At 46.4% G+C, this 27,315-nt stretch overlaps 1 protein-coding gene across 2 annotated transcripts; it reads right to left on the bottom strand.

The window, feature by feature from the left end:
* Nucleotides 1–1,377: 1,377 nt before the first annotated feature.
* Nucleotides 1,378–26,185, bottom strand: LOC125292190 (norrin cystine knot growth factor NDP). Of its 2 annotated transcripts, none has more exons than XM_048239390.1 (3): nucleotides 25,937–26,185; nucleotides 16,270–16,829; nucleotides 1,378–3,689 (listed from the first exon to the last, which is right to left on the bottom strand). In XM_048239390.1, exons 2-3 carry the CDS (start codon nucleotides 16,453–16,455, stop codon nucleotides 3,465–3,467), a joined length of 411 nt encoding a protein of 136 aa, XP_048095347.1. In that variant the 5' UTR covers nucleotides 16,456–16,829; nucleotides 25,937–26,185; the 3' UTR covers nucleotides 1,378–3,464. The 2 variants fall into 2 exon arrangements, with proteins under 2 accessions (XP_048095347.1, XP_048095348.1); XM_048239391.1 differs by having other exon boundaries at nucleotides 16,270–16,786.
* Nucleotides 26,186–27,315: the final 1,130 nt, after the last annotated feature.

The following is a 27,315-nucleotide window of genomic DNA, read 5'->3' as shown; positions in this document are numbered from 1 at the left end:
ACAGACTTCTGGCCAGACCAGACAACTAGTGTGAACCACACACAAATAATTCACAGCATTCACTTCTCCTGTGATGAAATGTGGCCTCGGCTGTAGTAAAGCGAAGACACAGAGGCCATCCATTCTCTCCTTCTCCCCCTATTCCGTGCAAATGTCCTATCTCTCTGGATATTGACAGGAAATTGCAGTCGCCGTGCTTCTGAATTATCGCCTCAGATAAACACCCCCTGCGCGATCTCATAGCAGAGCCAGGCTGCAAGCGACGTGTCCCGTCCGCGTGGATTTTTATTTACTTCACCTGCGAAATGCTTCATCTTCTTGAAGACAGAGGTTTTAAAAACACTGGAACATCTCGGCTTGGCGCGTCAGGAACCCACCTTGCTGCTTCTTCTCCCGATAATGGTCCTCGCACAAACAGCCCTGTCATGGAAATTGGCAGCACGGAGACTCCTCTGACTAGGCCAATAAACTAAAGCCCATGAGTCTCCGTCAGACGAGGCGGAGGACATATGCCCCAGTCGTGCTATCAAGACATTTTCCTCCACATCTTTATGGCAGGTTGAATGGTAACGATTATCACTTGCTTTTAGGAGTGAGAGAGTGTGTGTGTGTGTGTGTGTGTGTTTGTGTGCGCGCATGCTGTGGGGATGGACGCTGCAGAGAGGTTATAAAAAGCGCACATGTGGTCGACAGGGGGAATGTTCTGGAGAAAATAATAGCAGAGCCCCGCGCAAGCCCCGTCTGATGTGGCCTTTCGCTGGGTGCCTATGGAAATGGAATTCGGTCTGTTATGACTGCATTTCTTTGCAGCTAATACCGTTTGTGTGTGTGTGTGAGAGAGAGAGAGTGTGTGTATGCGTGTATGTGTGTGTGAGAGAGACATAAGTCTCAGTATGTCTGTCTTTTTTGGTGAAGTATGCAAGTGTGTGTGTGCGTGTGTGTGACTGTGGCAGTGTCTCAGGGCCATCAAAATCCCTGAGCACTCCACTGACAGGCATTATGTGAACTGTCTGTCATGCTGGCAAATTAGCCATTAAGTTAATTATAGCCCCGTTGAAAGTCACATTGTATCTAGCAGCCGGAATACATGTAACAAGACAGCTAGCACAAGGCAGTTAATCTTTAGAAACAAAAGGAAACTGTTTATTATATTCACATGTGGAGCCCATCAGATGTCAGATGGGATTCTGGATTAAAACAGTTGTTGGACAAGCAGATTTTCAGTATCTCCAGAGGTACGGTTTCAGACAGAGAACAAAGGGGTTTGTGAAAGGGGGGCACCTTTATCTTATCTGTACCTAAAGGAATTTTTCTTTTGATGTAATCTTAGAATTGTGGCACATTCCAATGTGTGGTATTCACTATTAAAGAGGGTGTCAGTCCCAATACAATAGAAAAAATATTATTTTTACATGAAACCATTTATGTCAGGTAATTTAAATCTTTTAGGCTTGCATTTTTTCCTTCCAATTTGAGCAAATTTTTTGAAGTTGAACTTTTCTGTAATAGTTCAAAGAGCTGACTGTCACACTCTCTTCCAATGTCTATAGTAAAGGATGGGACACATTGATATCTAGTTTTTTTTTTTTTTTTTATCGTTGGCAAAGATGTGGATGAGGATGGTTATGACTATAATGGTGATGGTGACGATTATCATATGACTGATCAAGTTGAATAGACTTAGTCCATGCAGGGATTGGAAAAAAATCTCTAGGCTAAAGCACTGAAATCTTCCCATAAGTAAAGAAACAATAATTACAATAATAACAAAAAGTGACACTGGTAATAATAACAATAATAACTATAATTAATAAAGAATAACCATATTAAAAACAACAACAGCACTGGTGATAACTTGAGTCAAGGCAGTAATTGTGGATAATTGATTTGAACATTCAAGGTGGAAAAAAATCCCCAAATCCTTTAAGTCTAGAGCCAGTTAGTCAGTCAGTACAAAACTTCCCGGAACACACACACGCACACACACACATACACACACACTTCTGGGCCGCAGTGCCCGAGCAGCGCAGCTGGAGTGGCGAGTGACCAAAGCGGTGTCACCACATCAGGGGCTGGTCGGCCTGCTCGGCCGACTGGACGCTCTGCGGAGTGCCCTGGGACGGCTCCAGCTGGGAGAGGCAGAGGCCGGCCGCGGACCTGACAAGTGCAGTTTGCCTGGGGCCCACCACTATGCGGTTCTTTTGCCAGTTTCACTCACTCTCATTTGCTCTCTCTCTCTTTCTCTCTCCTCTTCGCTCCCTCTTTCTTTACTCTTTCTTTTCTCTCTGTCTCTTTGTCTCTCTCTCAGGCGCTCTCACACAGGGATCAAAGGAGCTTGAATGCGATGGAGTGCACAGGTGCACACAGACTATTCCATACATCTCATCAGCACATTTCTTCACGCATTAATTATTGCATGTGTGTGTGTGTGTGTGTATGTGTATGTGTGTGTGTGTGTGTACTTCTAAACCTTTTTTTAAGTTTGTGGTTTGCTTTCTTCTCCTTTTACGAGGTCTGGCAACATCCCCATCCATGTTTCCATCTCTAATGAGTCGTGAAACTAGTTTTTCTCACTCTATGATGTACAGCGGTGAAAATAAACGCACAGAGGAACGGAAAAAAAAAAAACAAAAAAAGAAAGAAAGAAAGCGGTCCAGGCTGAATTTGTCCTGTTGTAGTTGGACAGTTGTAAGAGTGTTGTTGTTTTGGGATTGGAACTGAGCATGGTCCTAATGCCAGGCTGGAGTGTTGTTGTTTTGGGATGGGAACTGAGCATGGTCCTAATGCCAGACTGGTTCTGCGCTGACTGGATTCAGATGTACCCCCTGCAGTTTTGGTTAAGCAGTTATGGAGAATTGTGATCGTGGTGTGGAGATTGTAGTTGCCGTAGTTGATTGTAGTCTCCTTCTCCTCCTTTGAGTCGGACCTCTTGTCCCCATTGCTGGACAGGACTTATGGTGAAACATGGAAACATGTTTAGGGATTGTGGGTTGGCAAAGGCTATTCACTGGGATGCTCAGAAGCAGATGAGTGGAGAGGACATCCCCCCTAGGGTTATTGTGGACGGTTTTCGTTATACACAGATTCAGATGTAAGTTCTTCTGCAATGCTCTAGATTTGTTACACGTTGAGGCACTCACAGGAATGGTAGCAGGGAGACTCTGTATATGTGTGTGTGTGTGTGTGTGTGTGTGTGTGTGTGTGTGTGTGTGTTTTGTGTGCTCAGTTCTCTATTTTGTTTTCTCTTGCTGTTGTACACTTACAGTGGAGACTGGCCAGTGAAGAATGTGGTGGGACTTTCAAAGCGTCATGCGATTCAGGTACAGCTTCTCAAAGAGTCCAAAGCAGGTAATGTTTACTAGGGATGGAAATGGTCAATAGTGTGTTATGACAGAATCCCAACTGTATACGTGTGTATGTTTTGTGTGTGTGTGTGTGTGTGTGTGTGTGTGTGTGGTTGTTGTTCAGCTGCACTCCTCGCAGCTGCAGGCCAGGATGTAGCGGTAGGTGGCGGTAATGCGCGTGCCTCCGGAGCATCGCAGCCGGACAGCCTTCAGCTTGGAGGTGTGTGGCCGGCAGCAGAAGCAGGTGCTCTTGAAGGGCTGCTTGAGCACCGAGCTGAAAGAGATGAGAGGGTCCGAACGCGACGTGTGGCTGCAGTGACCCTCGCAGCGCGCCAGCAGTACCATCTGCACAGGAGAGACATGGGAAATATCAGGGCAGGCAGAGCAGGGGTTGATGGGAAATCACAGAGTAGACAGAACAGGGGTTGATGGGAAATTTCAGAGTAGACAGAACAGGGGTTGATGGGAAATTTCAGAGCACACACAGTTTATGGGAAATATCAGGGCAGACACAACAGGAAGAGATGGGTAACATCAGAGCTGATTGAAAAGGGAATTATGGGAAATATCAGTACAGATAAATAGGGAACGATGAGGAATACTTTAGAAAGAGGAGGGGGGCATGGCAAATATCACTGCAGACAGAACAGGGTATTATGTGAAATGCTGGTTTTCAAAGAACCAACAGACATGGGAAACATTCATCTTTTATACACATGGAGAGATGGGAAATGTCAGAATGTACAGAGAAGAGATGGAAGAGATCTGTAATTTCAGTTAAAACAGAACGGGGATATACGAAAAATAGCTGATGAAGGGGAAAAGCAAAACAATCAGGTGAGTCGGGAAAAGGAGAGAGGGAGGAAACAAGTCTAGACAGAACAAGTAGATGTGGGAAAGCAAGTGCACAAAGAACAGGGAGACATTGGGAGTCTAGTACAGCAAGAACAGGAAAAGATGGGAAATATCAGTCTAGTGTGAGCATGGGAGAGCTGGAACAATCACTCCAGAGAGAAACAGGGGGGGAGAGATGGGGGTGAAATCACTCCTTTTCAGCAGCAACAGAAGGAGGAGGAGGAGGGAGATGACTGGAGGTTTAGTTAGGCAGCAGCAGCAGCAGCAGCAGGGAGTGTGGGAGATGACTTCTGAAACGGTGATGAGAAATGGGCTGTCCACTTGGACAGGACGAGCAGAAAAGTGAGAGGAAAATAGACTTGTATTACTGCTGTGGGAAGAGTATGGAAATACAGACACAAAACTCCTCTGTAGCCAAAAAGGTTTTAAAAAAATAATCAACGTACTACATCATGAGGATCATTTGTTCTAGATGTTCTAGAAGTTCTAGATAGATATACCAGATACTAATGGCAGTAATGACTAGAAGACAAAAATAAACTTAAAACTGTTTATCATCATTTAACATTTAGCATCCTATATGTTTGTTCTTCAAGTTTATATCTGGCTTCAACACAGCAGGCATGCTTGACTCTGTCCTTACTCAGGATATCCCAGAGTTCAGTGGGGCAGTAGGAGCATTCTCTGGCTCTTATCTGAACCTGCCTTCAGGACACGAGAGAGATAAGCGCTACTGCAGAGAAACCACAACTGGGAACAAAGACATGCTCTGTATGCATGGACGTGCTCTCTCTCTCTCTCTCTCTCTCTCTCTCTCTCTCTCTCACACACACACACACACACACAAACACACACACACATTACACACCCACGCGTGCACACACACACAGACATGTTAACACATCATTCTCTGTCTGTCTAGGCTCCGTGACCTTGCACCTGTGTCGAGACAAAAGTGGTGTGGCTAGTCTATCGCAGACGTTTAAGCACTGTTCCCTCATGCATACCCACCGACACACATACAGACTGACAGACAGACACACACCCCAAAGGCACAGTCACACACCTGCAGACCTCATCTGCCACGTCAGACAGACATCAGTTCCCACCACACACACACACACACACACACATCTCCCACAGAATCAGCTCGCTCTGTGTTCTTCACGCCACTTATTAAAACCCACAGAGTGACGACATGACCAAGAGGCCCCAGACACAGTGTCTGTCTGACCTGACTGGCCCTGACTGACCTGACTGGATTGAGAGAGGAGAGTGTTGTGGGGGTGATGGCAGCGGGTGTCGAGGGGTTGGGGGGGGGTGTTCTGGGGCAGCTTGACAGACACCGAACGTCGCCGGTCTGCTGGTTCCGAATGAGAAAACGCGCCGACCAGGCCAGACGGCGTGCCGCCACATTCCCCGGCATTCCTGCCACGCTCTGTAAGAGCACCTCCGAGTCATGCTGTGTGTGCCCCTGTCAGCTGTGTGTGTGTGCGTGTGTGTGTGTGTGTGTGTGCCACCCAGTCTGACAATAGCCCGTCTGTGGGTGGGCACAGGGGGCAGGGGGCCCCGCCTGATATGGGGCTGTGCGCTGAGAGTCAAGGAGGGGGGCAAGGGCACTAAAAGGTGACCTTAAAGGTGCAGTCCATGACTATAACCAATCACACTTTGGACTGGATCGAGGATACCCCCTTTAATGTTGGGAGAGGGAGATGTCAGGGAATTGGGTTTAGTTTTAGGCATCATCTGTGCTGTGACTAAGAATGACCTCACAAACACACTTCTGATGGTTTTGGCTTCCTCCTTTATTTTTGCTCCCCTCTCGCATGCTCAATCCAGCTCTTGTTGCATTTTCAGATTACTGCTTGTTGCTGTTTTCTGAATTGATTAGTCATAGTTATCAGACCCAAATCCACAAGTCAGAAAAAGAACATCAGCGGTCGTTCTTTTTCATTGGTGGTCCTTTGCATGCCCAGGATGCTTTGCGTCAGCTCACCCACTGGTGAGAGGCCCATCTCTGGCCAGGCCCAGACCGCAGTGGCTCCTGGTTTGGAGAGCTGGGAGCCAGGAGGCTGAGAGCTATAAACCAGACACCAACCGCAGGGAGAGGACGCCAGGGACAGGGGCTGGTTCCGCGCCACAGGCTCCCTGGTTCAGGCAGCAACAGCATTCTCCCATTCTAACTGCTTGCTTGCTGTTCCTCACTCCTCAAACCTGGTTGCCAAATGCGTTTTAGTCCTGGTTCCAATCGTGACAAGCTGCTTTTGTAATGGTTCCATAAACTGATTTTGGGCAGGCCACCATCACCAGACCTGATTCCCATGTGGCTTGTGGAAGGCTTTCACGCACACTGTGTTTGATGCCTTCTTGTAAGTTGCCAGCTGTCTTTAGGGTTACCATGGTCATGGAAAATCATTCAGAAAAGTCATGAAATTGTAGAAAATACCATTTCCCAGGCCTGGCAGTCATGACATTGGTCAAATTCACTCAAGATTTTAGAAAAGTCATGACATTTGATGCTGTTGTAGGTATGGCTAATGAAATTAAGTGCCTTTTTGTCAGCTGTCATCTCTCTGTATTACAAAGTCTGACAACAGGCTAATTATGAGTGGAAACAGGTCACAGGACAAGGGCATCAAGGGCATTTTATTTTCAGTAGTTTAAGTGCCCGTGGCTCAAGGGGTTCTCACACAATGGACAGATCTCCTTTCCTCACCTGCTTATCCCTTTACCTAAACATACCAGCTGCCCACTGTGCCCAACATAGATCTAATCTTACTGTGGCATTAGAGGTGGCAGACAGAGGCTGCCTATGGAAACTGATCTAGGCCAGACCTGAGGCCTGTGACAAGAAGCGAATGTTCGCGACAAACATGTTTGTCCGAACAGATAAATTTTACCTATTTTGTGTACAAAACAAACTCTCTGTCCAACTTTCAACATTTTCGCAGAGAACTACCTCCTCAAGCAGTTTATGAGTCTATGCAAATGTTTGGAAAAAACTCAAGGCAAACATAAAACTGTTTGCATATGCTCGCGAACATTCACCTGTGTTTGTGAATTTGAACGCGCCTTAGATGCATTATTTGCCAGGACGGGGCAAGTCTGTTCCGACAACAGGTGCTGTTTGTAAGGAGGAGAGCACTAGAGAGGGTCATTAACCACTGGGAGGGGTACCGGAGAGAGTGGTTGGTTAAAAGTTAATGTCTATGATTCTGGTGGAAGTTTGTTGATGTTAGAGCTCAGCCAATCAAACACACCCCTTCCTTCAGTGGTCCTGTAGTAACGTGCTAATTGGCTGGAAACAAACACCAGAGGGTTGTTGAGCACACGCATGTAATGGACAGCTAGGGAGAGCTTGGTGGATAAAAAGTGTAGTGGATTAGAATCACAGACAGCGCCTTTAAACCACTTACAGTAGAAAGGGACACACACATCAACACAGGAATGCAAGCTCTCTTTGGTGTGCTCTTAAAGCAGAACTCCTCAGATCCTGTGCCCCAAATCCAAACATGGCCCTTGTTTTTTCTGATACTGGCCGATGACCATTACTGAAAAATATTCAGGGAGGACCGTAAAGTCCTACAACCTGGCCTACTGCATTTCCTGAGAACAGCAGACTTCTAAACCACATAATTTTGGGGCTAGATCTGAAGGACAAACCTGTTCTCCCTTGCACTATACTAAGCCTCTGACAGCTATATCTAAAGGCCACAAGGCCAGTCAGGCAGAATAGGACGGGAGTGTTGGGGAGTGCGTCTCAGGTGCAGAGATTCCCACCCTTTTAAACAACATTTCAAAACTTCTCCATGACTTTCCAAGGACGTTTAAAGACCCACTCTGGCAAAGAATGTTTTAACCTTTTTATCATGTCCATTAGGTGTTTTAATGTGTTACAAGACATATCACTAAATAAAAATGAATAAATGAAATAAGCAGTAAAGGCTATGGCTAAGTATTTCTTGTGTAGATAGGCAGTGCACAAGTTGATGTTTCATAACAAATCACAGCAGTCTGTTGGGTGTCAACGGATGGAATGGAATCCAATCCTGACTGATTTGCAGAGTGGAGCTTTCCAAATCATTTCTAGAAAAAATAATTTTCCTGAGGACACATCTGCACATTTAGCTTCACAAGATAATCAAGCTAATGTGTTGGAGTTATCTTATGTCAGCATAACATTGTTAACCATTTGATAACATTGTTAAACAGAGATGTCAAGCAGGCGGAGGAGTTGTATATAGTGTTGGCGGTGGGAGGAATTAGCTCCCCACATCAGAGATGAGGCAAAATGATTAGAGATGCGAACAAGACATTTCAAGGCAAGAAAGGGATTTTGAAGGGGAAAAAATGAATATGCATCCTTCAGGAACTACAATTAATTAATTTTGATGACCTTTTATAACCTAGAAGTACACAAAATTATGTAATTTAAATATTGAATGAAAATTATACAACAACCGGGAGTTTGTGCAACAAAACAATATCCATATAAAGTACAATACCATTGTTATTTCATTACCCTACATATTACAAAACCAAATTTCACGTCTTTCAAAACTCGAATACTGAATTCCATGTTTTTTTCCAGACCTGGTCCATTTTTACGTGCTAACAGACTTTTTCAGGATTTCCATGAATGTGGAACCCTGACGATGAGCACCGGGTCTGGTTCATAGTCTGCAGCCACCTCAGAGAAGGGCCACCACTATCAGCAGCAGCGGACAGACATAGGGGACTATGCAGGAGAAACATGGCAAGGTGACAACAGCTGGGCAACAGATGTAACCAAGCCTCCCCTCTCTAACTTTTCCTTCTCTCACCCCTCTCACAGCCCCCCCCCCACACACACACACTCTATTCATAGCTGCGAGTCATCGCGCAGGTGGATCTTATTGTGTGGCAGCAATGAAATTTGCATGGGAGTGAGCTGGAGCCAGAGGTCCATAGTGAACACTTTGTGTAATGATCCCCTTTAAGCCAGTGACCAAATGTGTCAGGACACACCACTCACTTTTGGAGAGGGTTTGGGGGTAGATTTAGGACCCTGTGCTGACTGATTCAGACCAGGGGAGAGTCAGATTGGGGGGGGGTCAGGCAAATTAAGGGGAGGGGCTATGGAAGCAGTGCTAAAGCCCCTTTGTGGGGTAGTAAAATACCACACTCTCGTTGTCTGGGGCCTGATGTCTGAGCAATAAAATACTGCCCCCCCCCCCTTAAAAATACTGCCACAACCGCACCCAGTGTGACTCATGAACTCCCCCAGAGAGATGGTCAGGAGCGTGCGCCTGTCCCCTCTGAGCCAAACGAGGGATGAACGGGAATTGCTTAGCGGCCGTTAACTGTCACATTCACTCATGGCAGCCGTGATGTCGAGTGGCCCCCACGGGCTGCTGTTCTGCACGTGCCATCTGCCTGCATTCGCATCGCCTGAACGAGGCATGAGGAAGTCATCTGTTTGTCGGCACGGCAACCTGCACACCCCCTTCCACTCCCAAACCTCCAACGCACTGCACTACGGCCTCGCCATGGAGTGATGGTGTTATTTTGTTTGTCAGTATGGCCTTACCCACCATTGCCCCCCCCCCCCCAAGGCTCTGTCCTCTCTCCAAGTACAGCGCCCAGGCAGTACCTACCGCATCATCTATGTTACTGTCTAGCCTTAATCTGATAGTGCTATGTTGTATACTTAATAAATCAAACTATTTATATAACAACTCTCAGACATAGGGCCAGATGTATGTACATTTGCGAACGTAGCGTTATCAGCGTCATGGACAAACCGCAGATTGCAAACGCTGTCAGATCCAAGTTTCTGTCGTATTTATCAAAGTAGTGTAAACTGCGCCTTTCTCCGCCCACAAACGCAATTTACGAACGTCCACAACTGAATGGCAGAGCCTATACAAGCGCAGCTGAATGAAGTTAACTGATGACAACATTAAAAATAATCAAACGTTTAGCGATCATGAAATTATACCATACATGATAAGATGTCAACAAGCAGAGACATGGAGATGGAGTATGGTATGAAGATCAGTAGTTTTACTCAAAGTACTTGTGCACGTAGGCTATGGAAAATTGGTCAAATCTAGCAAGTAGGAAAGTTTAAGTGAATGACGTGAAAGTGAAAGTAAGACATTCAAAAGGCCAACGAAAGTTAAGGTTGCTTTTGATAGTACAACTACTTACAAAACTGGTGCTCTAAATAGCGATTCTGTTGTATTTGAACGGTTCTCTTATTGACGTATTGTACTGCAATTTGGATTAACACCTGCTTTTACAAGGCGGAAGTATTTAGGCGGTCTTTACTGCGGAATATGTCACCCCAAGGGCGTAAGTTTGGTCTGAGCTTTCGTGGGGACACTACCCACTGACCCCCCCCCCCCCCCCAAAAAAAAAAAAAAAAAAAAAAAAAACTCTTAACTCTTTCACCAGCCACTATAAATGTATAAAATTATTATAATGTATATAATGTATATAATGTGCTACTGTCCAACTATCCATGATTAAAATGTGCTACTGTCCAACTTGATCTAACTAGACTGTGTAGCCTACATAATCTGATTTTAATATGTACAGATATGTAGGCTATATTTAACATTTAACATTTATTTTCTATTTGGTCTGTTATGAAATCATGCATTGACCCATTTAAGCACAGCTCAGTTTTAAGAAACTTAAATACAGGCATGCTTAGCATTTTGTGAAAAGAAATCATTAAGGCTACATTGACAGTGACTCTTAACCGTGAGCTGCCTGTATATTCTCTGATTCTAATATTTACAGATATCTAGGCGATGTAAGCACAGCTTAGTTTTAAGAAATGCTTAAAGCCGAAAGACCATGTTGAATTTTGCTACAATTTATTATGATCGCCGCGCAGCGAAGCTTTATAGGTTTAGTCAGATTTTTCTTTTTTTTTTTTTTTTTTGCATGTCCAAATTTCCGTCAAGGATTCCCGGGACACTGAAAGACCGGGGTAGAATTTAAACTTGGTGGGCATGTAACCCCATATGGATAGCATGGAACCATTGTTTTTCTCTTTTTGGTCTGTAGCCCCCAGCTGGACTGCACTCCCCGAAAGGAGGGTAGGGCAGACACAGTTTTCTGTGAATATCTCGAGAACCGTAAGGTTTAGGAGGACCATTTTTTTTGTATGTTGATCTCAAGGGGCCATGTCAACCCATTCCATAACCACTCATATCATGTATAGCGCCACCTAGTTAAACACAAAAAGTAAAATGAGGTGTTGTAATCGCGGGTATCTGTGACCTAACATAGTCAAAACTGCACGAAATTGGAAGTGTAGGATCATTATGACACCCTTTGAATGCACGCCAAGTTTCGTGGAATTCCGTTTATGGGGGCCACACAATAAATTAATTTATGTTACTATACACCAACTGGCCTGTAGGTGGCCAGAGACAGTTTTCTGTGAATATCTCGAGAACCGTAGGGGCCTAGGAGGTCCACCTTTTTTTTATGTTGGTCTTAAGGGGCATGTCAACCCATCCCATTACCACTTATTTCATGTATAGCGCCACCTAGTTAAAATTAAAAAAGCAAAAAATTTGGTGTTTTCATCAAAATATCTCTGGCTGACATGGTCAAAACTGCACAAAATTAAAAGTGTAGGATCATTATGACACCCTCCGAATGCATGCCAAGTTTTGTGAACTTTCGTTCATGGGGGCCTTACAATAAAATAATTTATGTGTACATTTAGTGACCGTACACCAACAAGGATTCCTCGGGACACTGAAAGACCGGGTACACGAAACTTGGTGGGCATGTAACCCCACATGGATAGCATGGAACCATCGTTTTTGTTTTGATCTGTAGCCCCCGCTGTACTGGACCTACCGAAAAGGAGGGTAGGGCAGACACAGTTTTCTGTGAATATCTTGAGAACCGTGGGGCCTAGGATGACCAATTTTTTCACGTATGTTTGCCTCCAGGGGTCATGTTAACCCATTCCATGTGCACACATGTGCATAAACAGATACACACGCACACACATACATTCACAGTTATCATAATTATGACACATACTCACACAGTAGACATATGTAAATGCATGCATGCACATGCACAAACACACATAAGCAGGCAAACAAACAAGCACGCACACACACACACACACACACACACACACACACACACACACACACACACACACACATAAACATAAAGATGTACATCACACATGCACACAATTCAAGAATTTCTCAGAATTATGAACAGGCAAGATGGGGGTGGGGTTGTATAAAATGAATTTTACATGTGAAATCTATGAACTAATCATGTTTTGGTATTTGTTGTCTAGCAGATACCAGTGAGAATTGAGTGTGGATAATGCACTTTAGTGAGACAGTTAAAATCATATAGGCCTTTCAGCGTGATTTATTTTTGTGGAAAAAATGTGCTGGACTGGGCGGCGGTCATATTTTGTACCGCTCTGCGGTACATCTAGTTTCAAAACCGGATTACTCTGGAACAGCTAACTATACACGGGAATGCATTACACCTTTGTGTTCAGTAACGGTCTGCTGTTTATTCTGATATATGGTTTGTCATGTGTTGCGTGAAGAGTGTGTATTCCACTGAGACGAATGGATGTAGAGATGGGCGCAGAGAATAATTATTCAATCTCTTGAAGTTATTTTTTTTTCTCGCGAAACTGTTTATCACAGCAAATAGTGGCTAGCTAGCACCGTTTAAAAGCTGAAAAATCCCCACGCAAATCTACGCCCATGCGTTAACCCTCCCATCTTGTTGCGCTAAACTCCCACTTTCCCCTGGATCCTCCCATGAATGCATATGCATGACACAAAAAAACGCAATTAGCCATGTTCAGCTCCCGTGACAGGCAGTTTGCGCTTTTACATCATTGCGGCCTGTTTGTACATACCTCACAATGATTTTACACGCACGTTGCGAAACAAATACGCCTGAAGTGGGCGCAAACGCGTTACATTACATTACATTACATTACATTACATTTGGCTGACGCTTTTTAACCAAAGCGACTAACAACATGGTAAACAGTAAGTTTTAGAACAATTCTCACAATTTTAGGACAGTTTAAAAAACATTAGAGGACAGTAAGAATAAGTCGTCGGTGAGAGTGCTGTTTTTAACAGTTACTTGTCAGTTTAAAAGCGGCTGGTGAGTGCTAGGATCAGTAAGACTTGTTGTAAGTGTTGCTATGAGAGTAGATGTTCTCTAAAGAGCTGGGTCTTCAGGAGCTTTTTGAAAGTGGCGTTAGTACATCTGGCCCAGAGTGTGTAATTTAAGGTGTTTTATGGGGACGGAAATAGGCAATTAATTGACTGGTTCAGCATACAAAATAAAAAAAATAAAAGAAAATGTGAACGAGTTTAAAATAGGCCAATGGTGGGGAGGTGGAGAGAAAGAGAGAGAGAGACGCACAATAGGACTATATTACCTTGGATGGATGTGCTTGTTTTATTTTGTAGTTGAACCAAACATGTCATGTATGTGGTAGTATGGTAGTAGTATGGTAGCCTAATATTATGTGAGTAGTCATGTGTGTGTGTGTGTGTGTGTGTGTGTGTGTGTGTGTGTGTGTGTGTGTGTGTGTGTGTGTGTGTGTGTGTGTGTGTGTGTGTGTGGTGTGTGTGTGTGTGCGCGCGCACATGTCTATGAATGTATATCTATGTTCTAGGTTATCTTATGCTCTCTGGGTTTATAAGGAACATGGATAACTTGCCCTTTGTACAGCTCCTCTCTCAACTGGGACACCCCATAATAACACTGCTGCCGTGGCCGCCAGTTTGTAAGCCCAATCAACATAAACATCAGGATGTCACCGATAGGGACAAGGATGCTACATTTGAATGAGCGCCACAGTGCAACAACGAAGTGCTCACTGATTGTAACACAATGTGGGAAAATAACTGTAAAGTTAAGCTCTGGAGAGACTTGGGTTCCATGTACAGTATTTTATTTGTACCCAAAGCATCTGTAGTTGAAGCCTATAGTCTTCTTTACATTCCATGTGTCCTGACTGATGGTGCTTTGCCCCCCGCAGAACAGCATCAGTACCTCCCTCTAGGCTCTGATCACATTCTACCTCCTCCCAACAGACTCTTTCCTCCTCTCCTCCATATGACATAGGTTACACCCCACCTTCACTCAGTCCCAGAACCTTTCTCTGCACTCTCCTGATGTTCTTCTCCAGATGTCTCTGCACGCACACTGCCCCATCCCCACCCTCTCTCCATCTCCACCCACTTACTATCTCCATCCATCTCCTCCCCCCTGTCTCCTCAGCTGCCCAGCAGCCTCGTCCCTGGCTCAGCGTGTGACTTGTTTGGTCTCCGTCAGTGGCACCCCTACCCCACCCCACCCCTACCCCACTCCACCCCACCTCTGTGTGCTGCAGGCTGAGTCACACTGATGCAGGCTGGTGTTTAAACGACAAAATGGGGAGTGAGTCAGTCAGTCTCGCTGGCCAACACTGGAGATCAGGACTGGCAGAGGGCTGGGGCACAGGAGCCATGCCACACTGCAGACATATTCAGTTCTCTCTTTCTCTCTGTCTCTTGCTCTTTCACTTTATCTCTCTCTCTCACTGTTCTATCCACCTCTCTTTCTCTCTCTTTCTCTGACTGTCTTTCTCTCTGTCTCTCTTACTTTCTCTCTCTCTCTCTCTCCTCTCTCTGTCTCTTTTTCTGTCTCTCCCGCTCTCTCCCACTCTTTGGGGGCTTATTTTTGGCCTGGCAGTGGGGTCCTGCAGGCTGGTTCTGCTCAACTCTCACTGCCAGGGTGTCGTTAACCACACAGCTAGAGGTCACGCAGAATGAGAGGAGGGTGTCGAACGAGAGAAAGAAAGGAAAGCAGGAAGAAAGAACGGGAATGAAGGACTGAGAGGAAAGAAAGAGAAAAAGCAACTGAGAGAAAATATGAGAGGAAAGAGAGAGAGAGAGAGAAGTACAAAAGAAAGGATAGAGGCAGCTAGAAAGTAGTGAGAGAGTGAGAGAAACAAGGAAATAAAAAAAGGACAGCATGAGGGAGCACAGGGGAGAGAAGAGAGAACAATCAAGATAAATTCTCTTCCTCCCTCCCTCTCCTCCCATCTCGGCCTTGCTCGCGTAACTCTAATTTGGGGGCAAGATTTCTCGGTCCGATACTCAAAGGCAGAAAAAACAGAACGCCTCCTCTCCCACGTGTCTAGAGACCTGCATTGTTATCTTAAGCAGCTTGTTAGCTGGGAGGTTGTTGGTGTAGCGAGAGGATAGTCTTACACAGAGGTCCGACCTCCAGGACCATTAGTAACTCAATGACTGGCCAGGGAGCTGTGGGTTATGGCCGGCTGCTGGCCGCACACTCTGATGGGGGCGCGCCTCATATTCAGACCCGGTTTGGCATCAAAGAGCATGTGTTTTCACGTAGATTAAAAAATTGGGTTCATGCATTCATTTTGTTGGCAAAAACGTTGGTCAAGGCTGAGATATTTTTTGTTCTATCATTTGCAGTAAAGTAAATGGTCTGTATTTATATAGGCTCCATTCCACTCTGACTGAAATGCAGGAATTGAAGCATTTAACGATTCATACGACACAATTCCTGTGAATCACATTTCATACCACGCATCTGCCCATCAATGGCCATTCCCGTTTTCCATTTGTTAGGCACAAGTTTGTGCTCAGCATCCCTCTCAGTGTTCCTCACTGGCAGGAAAGAAGAAAATTGAAGCACACAAATATTTCACAAGTTCTGTATTATCACCTTTTTCTCATGGTGTGGATGTGGGCGTGTTTCTAAAGGACAGAATAAACGCAAACAGCACACACACAGGCATAGAAGCCCTGAACACACCTCGGTGCCATCAGAGAGGTGGTGTCAACACCAGCCTGTTTGGTGTTGTATTCTCAACTAAAATTAGCCTTCCTCAAAACAGGATTTCACCACCAAACTCAACCTGAAAACACACACATACACACACAGCACAGAAACACATACACACAGTCTCTCTCTCTCTCCTCCTGATAGCAACATCCACTTACTCTCTCTCTCTCTCTCTCCATGTGAGGACTTTTACCTTGGAGTTGCACTTGTAGATGGGGTGGGTGATGGTCTCCACAAAGTGGTGCCTCATGCAGCGGTCAGGGTCGGTGTCCCCGAGGTGGCCGCTCTCCGCCTTGCTGGTGACGCCCTGCAGCACAGCCAGCAGGGGGCAGGTGACCAGCAGGAGCACCAGGCCTGGCTGCCTCAGAGAGTTCCTCATGATCGCAACCCGACAGAGAAAGAGACAGATAGAGCTCCACAAGTCAACGTGCAGGGTGACTGGGAAAAAAAAAACCTTGATTTGTTTTGGGGCAGGTTTTTTTTTTTTGCTTTTTCCAGGGAGAGGGGGAGTGAGTGAAAAATGAAAAACAGAAGGGGAGAGAGGGATTGTGGTGGGTGGGATGAAAGTGGGGGCCTCTAGGGAAGGGGGTACTGATTGCTGCCCTCAGGTCTTGGCGTCACGGGTGGTGGGGTGATCGCGGCGACGGTGGCGGTGATGGTCTGCTCCGTGGGCGACGCCATCTCCAGCAAGCCCGCCCGCCTGGATCCGACTGTGTAGAGCGGAGAGAGAGAGAGAGAGAGAGAGCAGAGTGACTGAGTGAATGAATGAGTGATAAAGAGGCAGAAAGAAAGAGAGAGAGAGAGAAGTGGGGAAAAGAAAGGAGTCAGGAATGAGTCTGGGAATAACCTGCTCCCGTGGCCGTGGAGATGCTGGGGACCCTCCCTAGACGGCCAGCTGAGGTTAGAATAGCAGCTAATGTTTTGTCTATTACGCCCCGCCAGTGGGTCTGCAAAGCAAAGGAGCACTGCTTAAGTTATTAACAGGGCAGGTGACATAAGGTACGGGGCGGGAATCTTGAGAGTGTGTGTGGGAGTGTGGTGAGTGTACGTTTGACCATGTGTGTTTCTCTGTGTGTGTGTGTCAGAGAGACTGTGTGTGTGTGTGTGTGTGTGTGTGTGTGTGTGTGTTTTGTGAGAAAGACAGAATGAGAACCTGTTGGCGATGCAGGACCCAAGACAGGCAACTAAGCCCCTGCCAGGCGGTTAAGGTGAGTGCCCCTGTGTCTCCCTCTCTTGCTCTTGCCAGGACCAAGAGGACTGAGATGTTTAAGGGGAGTTGGCAGCCCACTCCATTGTTATTCTAACAATCCCACAGCAAAAAAAGAAAAGAAAATCACAAGAAATGCTGTGTTTTTATTACACCAAGGAGAAACCTAATACATTAATAAACAGCCCAGAGCAAAGCCTTTCCCCAGGAATGAATTTTTCATTAAAAGAAATAGGTCTCAGAACAAGTTCTCTCATGACTGTAAGGGGGCTGCCAGCCATGGGGCGTATTTATATAAATATACGTAGTTAGGGGCGATTTTCTTTCTCTTTTCTTTTCTTGGTCTTCCTCACATGATCCTGTGGCTTTATTGTCCTCCTGTGACAATAGCGTTTGTGTAAAAGGAGGGTTTGTGTCATGAGCGGCACGGCTAAACCTGCCGAGGCAAAAGCCGCTAATAAGGTTCGTCCACGGCTGGGAACTCCAGGCGAGTCCTGACCCCACCCCCCTTCTGAGACCTCTGGGGTAGGGAATTTGGGGGTGGGGTGGGGTGGGGGGTGCTGAGCTTGGGGATCAGGCATGTTTCTCCGAGAGGAAATTATCATTTAGAAAAATAATACACTGCATTATGTCAAAACTTTTTCTTTATCATTTTTCTTCATTTTAAACTCCCCTGTACCCAAACACACACAGACACAGACACACACACACACACACACACACACACACACACACACACACACACACACACACACACACACACACACACACACACACTCCCCTCCACATACCATTTCCCGTTTCTCCACAAACTCTTTCTTGGAGTTTTTCTCTCTTTTTTTGCTGGGCGCAATCGCAAATACATCAGGTTCATTTGAGCCGTTTCTTCCTTGGAGTATTATTCTTAACCGGAGGGAATCATTTAGCTTCTACATTCCTCCTGTGAGAAATCGAAGTATCAATTTGCCTGTTAAAATAAATACTCCTTGAAATGTTTGAGAGGGCCCGCCGAGAGTGTGTGTGCAGAGTTTACAAAAGTGGCCGTCGCTGGACCCAGACTCCGCACTGGATGCGGACAAACACCCCGGTCTCGTCATCTGTGCTTTATCAACAGTTCCGACGCAGACGGTATACCAGGGTACCCGTCACTGACCACCATCAGACAAGAGGATTCCTTGGAACTCACTGTTGATGTCCAGCATTGTGTGATGATGGCCACCCTGTGCTTCAGAGGAGATACGGGCCAATCGTTACTGAGGGGGGTATCAGATCTGGCACTGATGTGGCCCTGATTCGGCCCAGATCCTGCAGTTTCCACAGAATGTCACTGTCATGGGAAACACTTAGCAGCAGCAACAATGCAGTGAAACTATTCAGGAAAGTCAATCCCTGTCCCTGGAAAGGTACTGCATATTCGATTTAGTCTCTTTAGCCATGGCCCAAACACAAATACGAGGGCCGGCCGGTCAGGCTGGGACAGCCGTCACGCATGGCGGCCTGGCCAGTCCAGTGACGGAGCATTCTGGACCGGACATGTACGGGGGTGCGCTGGACATATGCAATTTGTGCATACACAGGTATGTGTGTGTGTCTGTGTGTGTGTGTGGCCTGAGAATGAAGTCAATTCTCTCTCCCTCTCGATACGCTCACGCACCCCTCTCTGAGAGGCCCTCGGGGGCAGAAGAGAAGCAAGGTGGGGTGACAGTGCACCAGTTCTCCACCGCAACCCCCACAAAGCCCTGCACCTCCCACCCCCACACCTGCTACGGCCACAGATTTATAGAGCCCAGCGTGTCCACAAACAGCAGCTGGACCCACGGCTCCCTCTCCCTCTGGGACAACTACATCCACCACCACCTCCACCTCTGCACCCTCTCCCACCTGGACAACTACATCAACCACCACCTCCACCTCTGCACCCTCTCCCACCTGGACAACTACATCAACCACCACCTCCACCTCTGCACCCTCTCCCTCTGGGACAACTACATCAACCACCACCTCCACCTCTGCACCCTCTCCACCACCACTATCTCAGTTCCTACACACCCTTTCCTATTATGCTAAAAATGATATCAAAAAATGTTTGAAAACAAGTACGTACTTAACTTTGTTCTTTGTTTGTACTCCCTACATATAGTACTGTATGTAGTCAGAGATGTAAAAGTCTGGCTGCAGAAAGTAAATGTTCTGCCATGTATTGGTTCTACCTGTGCGCTTAACACAGATGATTTCACTAATTACCTGATCTTACCTGGCTTGAGAGTTGCAAATTAGAATCAGCTGATTAAGTGAAAGTTCAAACAAAAATGTGGCAGGACTTTTACTTTCTGAAGCCAGACTTTTACACCTCTGTATGTCGAAACAATTTGTATTTAGTATCTATTATGTGAGGACAAGAAGTGATGGAATACGCCTACAAAATATTACATATTGACTTGAACATAGTACATATTGTGTTTTAATATACTGGACATTGCGAGCTTAGTGCGAGTGTGTTCCAACCTTTCAGTTGAAAATAAGTGGTCTCATAATAACACAGCTCTGCATTTAATGGTGTCTAGCTCAGGCCCTAAATACGGGGTCTTAGGAGGTGGTTTAGCAAAGGAAAAATAAATGTTATAAACATTACCCACTCTTGTCCTGAGGATGGGGGGAGGATTTTTTATGAGGTGCGCTTTTGTGCGTGTGTGTGTGTGTGTTTTCTAGGTCTGAGTTTGGCCACGCTGTAACGTTAGACAGACTGTACCTGCGTGCCTCCTTTGATTAGCCGTCTGATTTATCCCGGGGTTATAGCACCGGTCGGAGACCCAAACACACAGAATAAATCAGCGGGCCCTCAACAGCTCGGCAAATTGGAGGAGAGAGGTGTTGGAGCCACGGAGAGCGTGTAACCCAAATACTTTCCTCCCCTCATCACGCAAAACAGACACACTGGCAGCAAATCACAGCGGATAAAATTTGATTAAAGTAGTGCAGTTTATATTACATTTGCAATTTTGATTTTTCAGTACATGCCGACAAAAAAAAAGAAAGAAAATATGTATCTAATTTTTTCGGACAATGAGAGATGAAAAAACACCATGCCATTACCTTGCCCTGGACTGTTTCCCTATGGTGACGTTATGCTTTGCAATTTAGTTGTAATGTAATCGTTCATGCACCATGCCGAATCCAACAAGGGAGAGTGGAGGGCTTTCCAGCGCGGGGGGAAAATCACAATAAACAAACTGGAACCGGCATACGGAGCAGGACACAGGGAGACTCTCCAGGCCACCTCAGTAACAGAGAGGAAAGTCAGAATGAGAGAGAGAGAGAGAGAGAGAGAGAGGTGGTAGGGGGGAAGAAAAGGAGTGACAGGTAGCGAGTGGGAGAACTGATAAAAACAAACAACAAAAACCATAGTGTGAGATGGATGGATGAAGGAAGGAGAGTAGAGAAGAGAGGGAGAAAGAGAGATAACAAGAGAGAGAGAGAGGCAGACAGATTTCCAGACAGGGAAGTGGAGTACAGTCTCAGAGAGATATTGGTTGGCCTGTTCTCCGCAGTGGGCCTCTGAGCGCTCTCTCCGAGGGCTCTATCAGACAGGTCCTAATGGCCATTAAGGTCCAGACGACGGGGTGGCCTGTCCCCGCTAGCCGTCGCCACGACAGTAGTGGCCATGGAAACCCACATTTATCGATGACGGCAAGCAATCCCAGTGGAGCACAAGAGAGAGAGAAAGAGAGTGTGTGAGATGAGAGTGAGTGAGAGGCAGAAAGACAGAGAAAGAAAAGAAGTGAGAGAGAGAAAGAGAGAAAGAATGCAAGGGAGAAAGAAAGGCAGAGATAAAGGAAAGAGAGAGAGAGAGAAAGAAAGAAAGAAAGAAAGAAAGAAAGAAAGAAAGGGGCCTTGACGTCTGCTCCAACTGGGCTGTGAAATTCCTGACATTCAAGGACAGAGGCCTGCAGGTTAGAAGCCTCCTGTCTGTCCCTGCAGCCAGATCAGACCAGCAGAGAGAGACCCACACACACACACACACACACACACACAAGCAGAGAAAGACTCTCACACAACTCAGCCATGACCACACCCTTACAAACAACACACAAAGACATGCATGCATGTCCAAACACACACACACACACACATGCACACACAAGCAGAGAAAGGCCCTATCACTACTTTCCTCTGACCTCACACTCACACGCAAACATATGAATGTATGCAAGCCACACGCACACACACACGTACACGCGCCCGCACACACACAAACACGCACGCAAACATATGAATGCATGCATGCCACACACACACATGCGCGTGCGGACACGCGGACACGCGTGTACACACATACACAAACACGCATGCAAACATATGCATGCATGCATGCCCATGCACACACACACACACACACACACACACACACACACACACACACATACACACCTATGCATGTCCAAACACACGCATATGTAGGAATGTGCATACAAACACACGTACACACACACACCGCACGCACACCACATTTCAACATATTTCAGGGCGCACACACACGCACACCACATGCATAAATACACATTCACACATAAACACACAAACACATGCACACCACATGCATAAATACTCCAACACACATGTATACTCGCACATACCCCCATCCATCCATCCATCCATCCAAACACACATGCATCACGCACACAAAGTCTGCACCTAAGCATGAGAATAATACACGCGCACACACACACACACTCACACACACACACAAACAGAACACACATAAGACTGACAGGCCCCTTGTTCCCACACACATACGTCTGCTCTCTAAGGCCCACAATCCTCACACGAAGATAAACATAATTACAAGCGTCCGCAGGTAAACCCGACCCCCTGCACAAACACTATTACAAACCACAGGGTCCCCTCCTCGTGTGTGGGAGTCACACTTTGAGCCCAGGCACCTCGCTTCATATAATGCTGAGCTTTCCGCACTCATATACACATTTACAGAGGAAACTCGAGGTGTGTCTGGAGTGTTTTCTCTCTCACATGCTGTTTCTCTGACTCTCTCTTTCTCTCCTCCATCCCTCCCTCTCTTTCTCCTTCTCAATCTCTCCTTCACTCTTTCTCTCCTCCATCCCTCTCTCTGTATGAGAAAGAGAGTTAACTCTCTCCCTCTCTCTCTTCTATCCTTCCCTCTTTCTCTCTCTCTTCCATCCTTCCCTCTTTCTCTTTGACTCTCTCTCCTCCATCCCTCTCTCTGTATGAGAAAGACTGAGAGAGAGTTAACTCTTTCTCTCTCTCCTCTCTCTCTCCCTCACAGATTCTGTCATTTTGAAGGGGATTTAGCAGCTAAAGCGGAGCCTGGAGGCCGTAAGAGAGTGGATTAAGGGGCAAATCCGCAGTATTACCCCAAGTAGCCATGACAGTACCTCCGAGAGACAGTTTATATGAATTCAGGCTGCAATTTTCCAGGTAATCCGGCCCAATAAAGTCGACTTCTCGACCCACACCGAAAGACGACAGCCATCCCTTGGGCCCAGGAATTCCGACTCTACTCCGAGTATCTGCAGCCTCCATCTGAACCATACTAAACCATAAGACTAAATCCACAAAACCGAGGCATGTCGAAGACACGGATATCAGCAACAACAATAACGATGACAACAACAACACAGAAAAAATCGGCAAGTGGTTCTTGGAAAACTAAACACAGCCGAATCAAAACAAAAGCAACAAGCTGAGGGCTGAAGGCTGAAGTCTTTGTAATGCTTGGTGCCCTATTGACCCGTGCTGCTTTTGATGGATAATTTGGATAGCGGGTGCAGGGGGAGGGTGGCATGGCAGTGCTTTTGAAGGCGGATCGCTGGATCAGAAGTGCCGCAGCAGCTGAGGGCGCAGTTGTTGTGTTTCGGCCAAGCCTGTGGTCGAGCACGGCCTGTCACTCACAGAGATGCACGCACATACACACACACACAAACAGATGAGCGCGACACACACACACACGTGCAGTCAACCACCACAAATTAGAGCGGCTCCTTGCAAATGTACTGTAAATCAGGGCATACCTTTGTGGTATGATGATGTGGGACTCTGGGGTAAATGTGGGTAAGAGTGATTCATATGTGGAGTGTGTTTGAAATGTTCTCTGAACTGATCTGATCACTTGTGAAGGTACCGATCAAAGCAGTGGTGAGGAGACAGAACAGAACCCAGTAAAAGTGATTCATGCTTTTCTCATGTTATTGCCAGGATTTTACAGGGGGTGGCAGGCCTTGTAGTCATATGTTCCCTTGTTCTCACTGCTGTGTGGTTGAAGTGACTCCCAGCCCCAGACCAAGAGTTGTCAGACTCTCCATCCCAGGATTATGAAAGCACTTCCAACCTCACAGGAAGAGAGTGTGACTGTCCCAGAGTTTTTCACCTAATTCTATCTCTCCATTTCCTCCTCTGTGTCTCTCTGCTGGTCCGGCTTCTCTCTCTCTCTCTCTCATTCACTCTCTCTCTCTCCCTCCCTCTCTCTCTCACCCTCCCGTCGCTCCCGTGTTGGGCCGCTACGTCATTGTTTGCGGCTCGTTTAGCGCTCCATTGTTTCAGTGGCTTTTAATAAACCAAAGGGCAGATTCCACGAGAGGCCACCTCTTGCCTCGTCTCTTTCTTTCTCTCTCTCTCCCTCCCCTCCCTCCCTCTATCTCTCTCTCTCTCTCCCCCACTGACGAACCCATCCCCCTCTCTCCCTCACGCTACCCACCACCCCACCCCATCGCTCCCAGTGGCATGCCAACCTCCGAAGCAGGAGCAGTGCCACCGCATGCTGACGCCACCCCACTCTCCGCTACCCCACACCGGGCCTAAGCCCCGCTCTAAATATATCCCCCGTGATAAAGATAAGACAAACACAGCGGATTTGACGGCACTCCGTGACCAATGAAAGGGAGACAATGGGAGCCTCCGCTAAGCTAATGTTAGCTTTACAATTTGGGCTTCCCAGAATCGAGGGCACCGGATTCACCCGGGGGGCACTTGGAAGCACAGACAAGGGCAGAGGGCACCCCTCCTGGGTGCGCCTTGGGGTGCCGGTCCCTCAGGCCCCAGAAAATGTCTGTGTGGTTTTGCCCTTTAGGTGGTGTGGGGGGATCCTACTGATTAGCCTTCCTGAGGCTTCCACTTGTCCTGTCTGGGTTATGCAATGAAGCCCCTCTGTGTGACTGTTGATTTCAACAATTTGGCACAGAAGGGTCAGTTTGAGTGTGGTATTTACATTTCTGGAAATCCGCCGTGAAGACAGCGCAAATAGCAGATCAGGACCACACTATGTTCAAAATAAATAACTGCCTAAAGCTGTATCTGATTATGACTGATTATTAGCCATTCACATACTCTCTGTCTCTCTCTCTTAAACACACACACACACACTCTCTCTCTCTCTCTCTCACACACACACACACACACACAATTTGTCTGTAACATCTGACAGGCACATCTGTGTCTTGAGAAGTGTGTGAGGCCTCACACACACCTCTTCCTTCTCCCTCTCCTTCGTCTCACTCTCCCCAGCAAAAATGTCTAGCCATTCTTGTGCCATTCTTCCTCTCGAGTTCTCGACTACCGCAAGCGTGGGACGTAATCTAGAACCCATAAGGAGTCTTTGGGTTGTCTCCATAATGCTGACCACTTCAAGATTCCTCTAGAATCATCTTTTTGTGTTTCGTTTTTATTTTAATAAAGAACTGTTGTAAAAGTCATTCCACTATCAGCCTTTTACAGGAAACAGAGCACCATTTAAAAAAAAAAAAACTCAGCTAGCTTTTACAAATCTCAAATGGCCCATTTTCTCTCCCCCCCCAGGAGCTCTTGGTGGGTGGTGAATGGCTGGTTGGGTGGAGGAGGTTTGAGGCAGAGGGAGCCCAAGGTGAGGCATGCCCTGCTGGGCTCTGTCTCTCAGTGAGAGAGGAAGAGGAAGATGAACAATCAGCTCAGGCTGTTCCTATCAGAGCTGGACTGGACCCACCGCAGAAAGCATCCATCAGCTACACATACCATTAAACCTGCCTCAGGACTCCAGGCTGATGACACACTCACCACACACCTCACGCCACCACACACACACACACACACACACACACACATATAAATGCACAAACACACACACATACATATGCGCACACACATATGCAACAATTGGTCTGCAATTCGACACTGATTAATGTGTCTGCCTCATGGCTAAAATAAATCTCACGTTTAAAGAACTCAGCTCCTATCTAAGGACTTCCTATCTGTGGTCAGCTGAGCTGCCTGTAATCACCAAAAAGAACTTTAATCACCCAATTAATGACCACACTAAACATCAATCAGAGGTCCTCGGGTAATTAAAAATGATGACTCGCATTAAAAAATCTATTAAAATCCACAGTGTATATAATTTTAAATTGGCAACTCTAGTGCACTATCTATGCCCCAACTGACACATGCAGTTATTACTCTTAGTACTTATATACTTTCACTCTCACAGTATATTTTGTTATTTTTAAACAAAGATAAATCTGTACACTCTATATAAGTAACAGAAAACAATCTCTGGTATTTGTAGAGAATAACCCAGAACTGATTAAATGATTATGGACAGTGAGACAGCGCTAACCTGGGTCACCTTTCGGGTCTGCGGTGGTCTTACCTCCTCTCCAGCCGACAGAGCGGGAGTGGAATCGCCGTCTTCAACACCAGCTGCTGCTGCTGCTGCTTCGCCCGCAACTCAAGAGAGATTTCACCCCGAAAAAGAAGCAACGGCTCCTAAATAAATCCTCTTCTCTCGTTTGTCTTGCTTTCTCCTTCCTTCACTTTCTCTGCTGTTCTTCTCTCCCACTCACTGTGTTACCCCATGCGTTCCTCTCTCTCTCTATCTCTCTTTCTCTCTCACTCTCTCCCTGTCTTTCTCTCTAACAGGTCGTGTATGAGCTCTGCTTCCCTCCCTCGCTCCCACCCTTTCTCTCTCTCTCTCTCTCTCTCTCTCCCTCTCCCCTCTCTCTCTCTCTCTCCTCTGACACTCAGAGAGAGAGAGAGAGAAAGAGAGAGGGGAGGGTAGAGAGAGAGAGATTACAAGAAAAAGAGAAAGGGTGGATGATGCGCACTTCAGGATGGTCATCAGATGTGGAACGTGACACAGCAGTCGTATATCACTGAAGACACACACATACACAGACACACCAGCTGACACACACACACACCACACACACACACACACACACACACACACTCGACACGCTCCCAGTGAGCAAATGGGGATTCCAGCCACGGAATGGCCCTCAGTGCTGTCACTGGGCCGACCAAATGCCCGGGCCGTGATTTTATGAGGGAGGTCAGGGCAATAAAACGGTTAGCAGAATTAGTTTGTTTAAAGGCAACTGGTCACCCACCCTCCACACACATTCAGTAGGAACACCATGGCACTTGAGAGTGTGTGAGTGTATGTGTGTGCGTTTGGAGGTGGGGGGGCCACATGTGGAAGCCTGTTTTGTGTGTGTGTGTGTTTGTAGGTATGTTGTGTATGTGAGTATGTGTAAGTGACTGTGTGACGTGTGTATATATGTGTGTGTGGGTCTGTGTATTTGCATGTAAGTACATGGGTATATGTGTGTAATGCATATGTGTGTGTGTGTTCTGTATATGTGAGTGTTTGTGTGTGTGTGTGTGTGTGTGCTCACTCACGTGTCAGAGAGCCTGAAAACAGCCTCCTCACCATCTCACCAGGGGAAGAAAGGTGGTCTTGTAGAGTTTATTTCTGGAGAGCCCGTGTGTTTATTGGCTTATTGTTCTGCACTGGCACCATGCCTTGTCATTCACTGAATTAAAACACACCGGCGCGCCAGTGAAGTGAAACGTTAAAGAGTGCCGGCATCATTAGAGGGGGATATTTATAGCCGGCCGTGAGGATAATTCTCAGATTCTGTGTTTACCTGGCGGCAGAACAGATGATTAAATAGATGACAAAGCAGATGAGGAAAGAGGTGAAACTGAGAAAGGTATTATCGTTTCAGCTGAAGAGTCTCTCTCCTT

The sequence above is a fragment of the Alosa alosa genome, chromosome 3 (assembly GCF_017589495.1).
Source record: "Alosa alosa isolate M-15738 ecotype Scorff River chromosome 3, AALO_Geno_1.1, whole genome shotgun sequence".
NCBI lineage: Eukaryota > Metazoa > Chordata > Actinopteri > Clupeiformes > Clupeidae > Alosa > Alosa alosa.
The sequence above is the reverse complement of the archived record's forward strand: the minus strand, read 5'-3'. Positions and strand labels throughout refer to the sequence as shown.

What these genes read in the sequence shown, in the direction of transcription:
- LOC125292190 (XM_048239390.1), bottom strand. Translation starts at nt 16,455, where the DNA reads ATGAGGAACTCTCTGAGGCAGCCAGGCCTGGTGCTCCTGCTGGTCACC. An exon ending in TCTACAAGTGCAACTCCAAG is followed by an intron (nt 3,690 to 16,269) that starts GTAAAAGTCCTC and finishes TCTCCTGTGCAG; the next exon opens with ATGGTACTGCTGGCGCGCTG.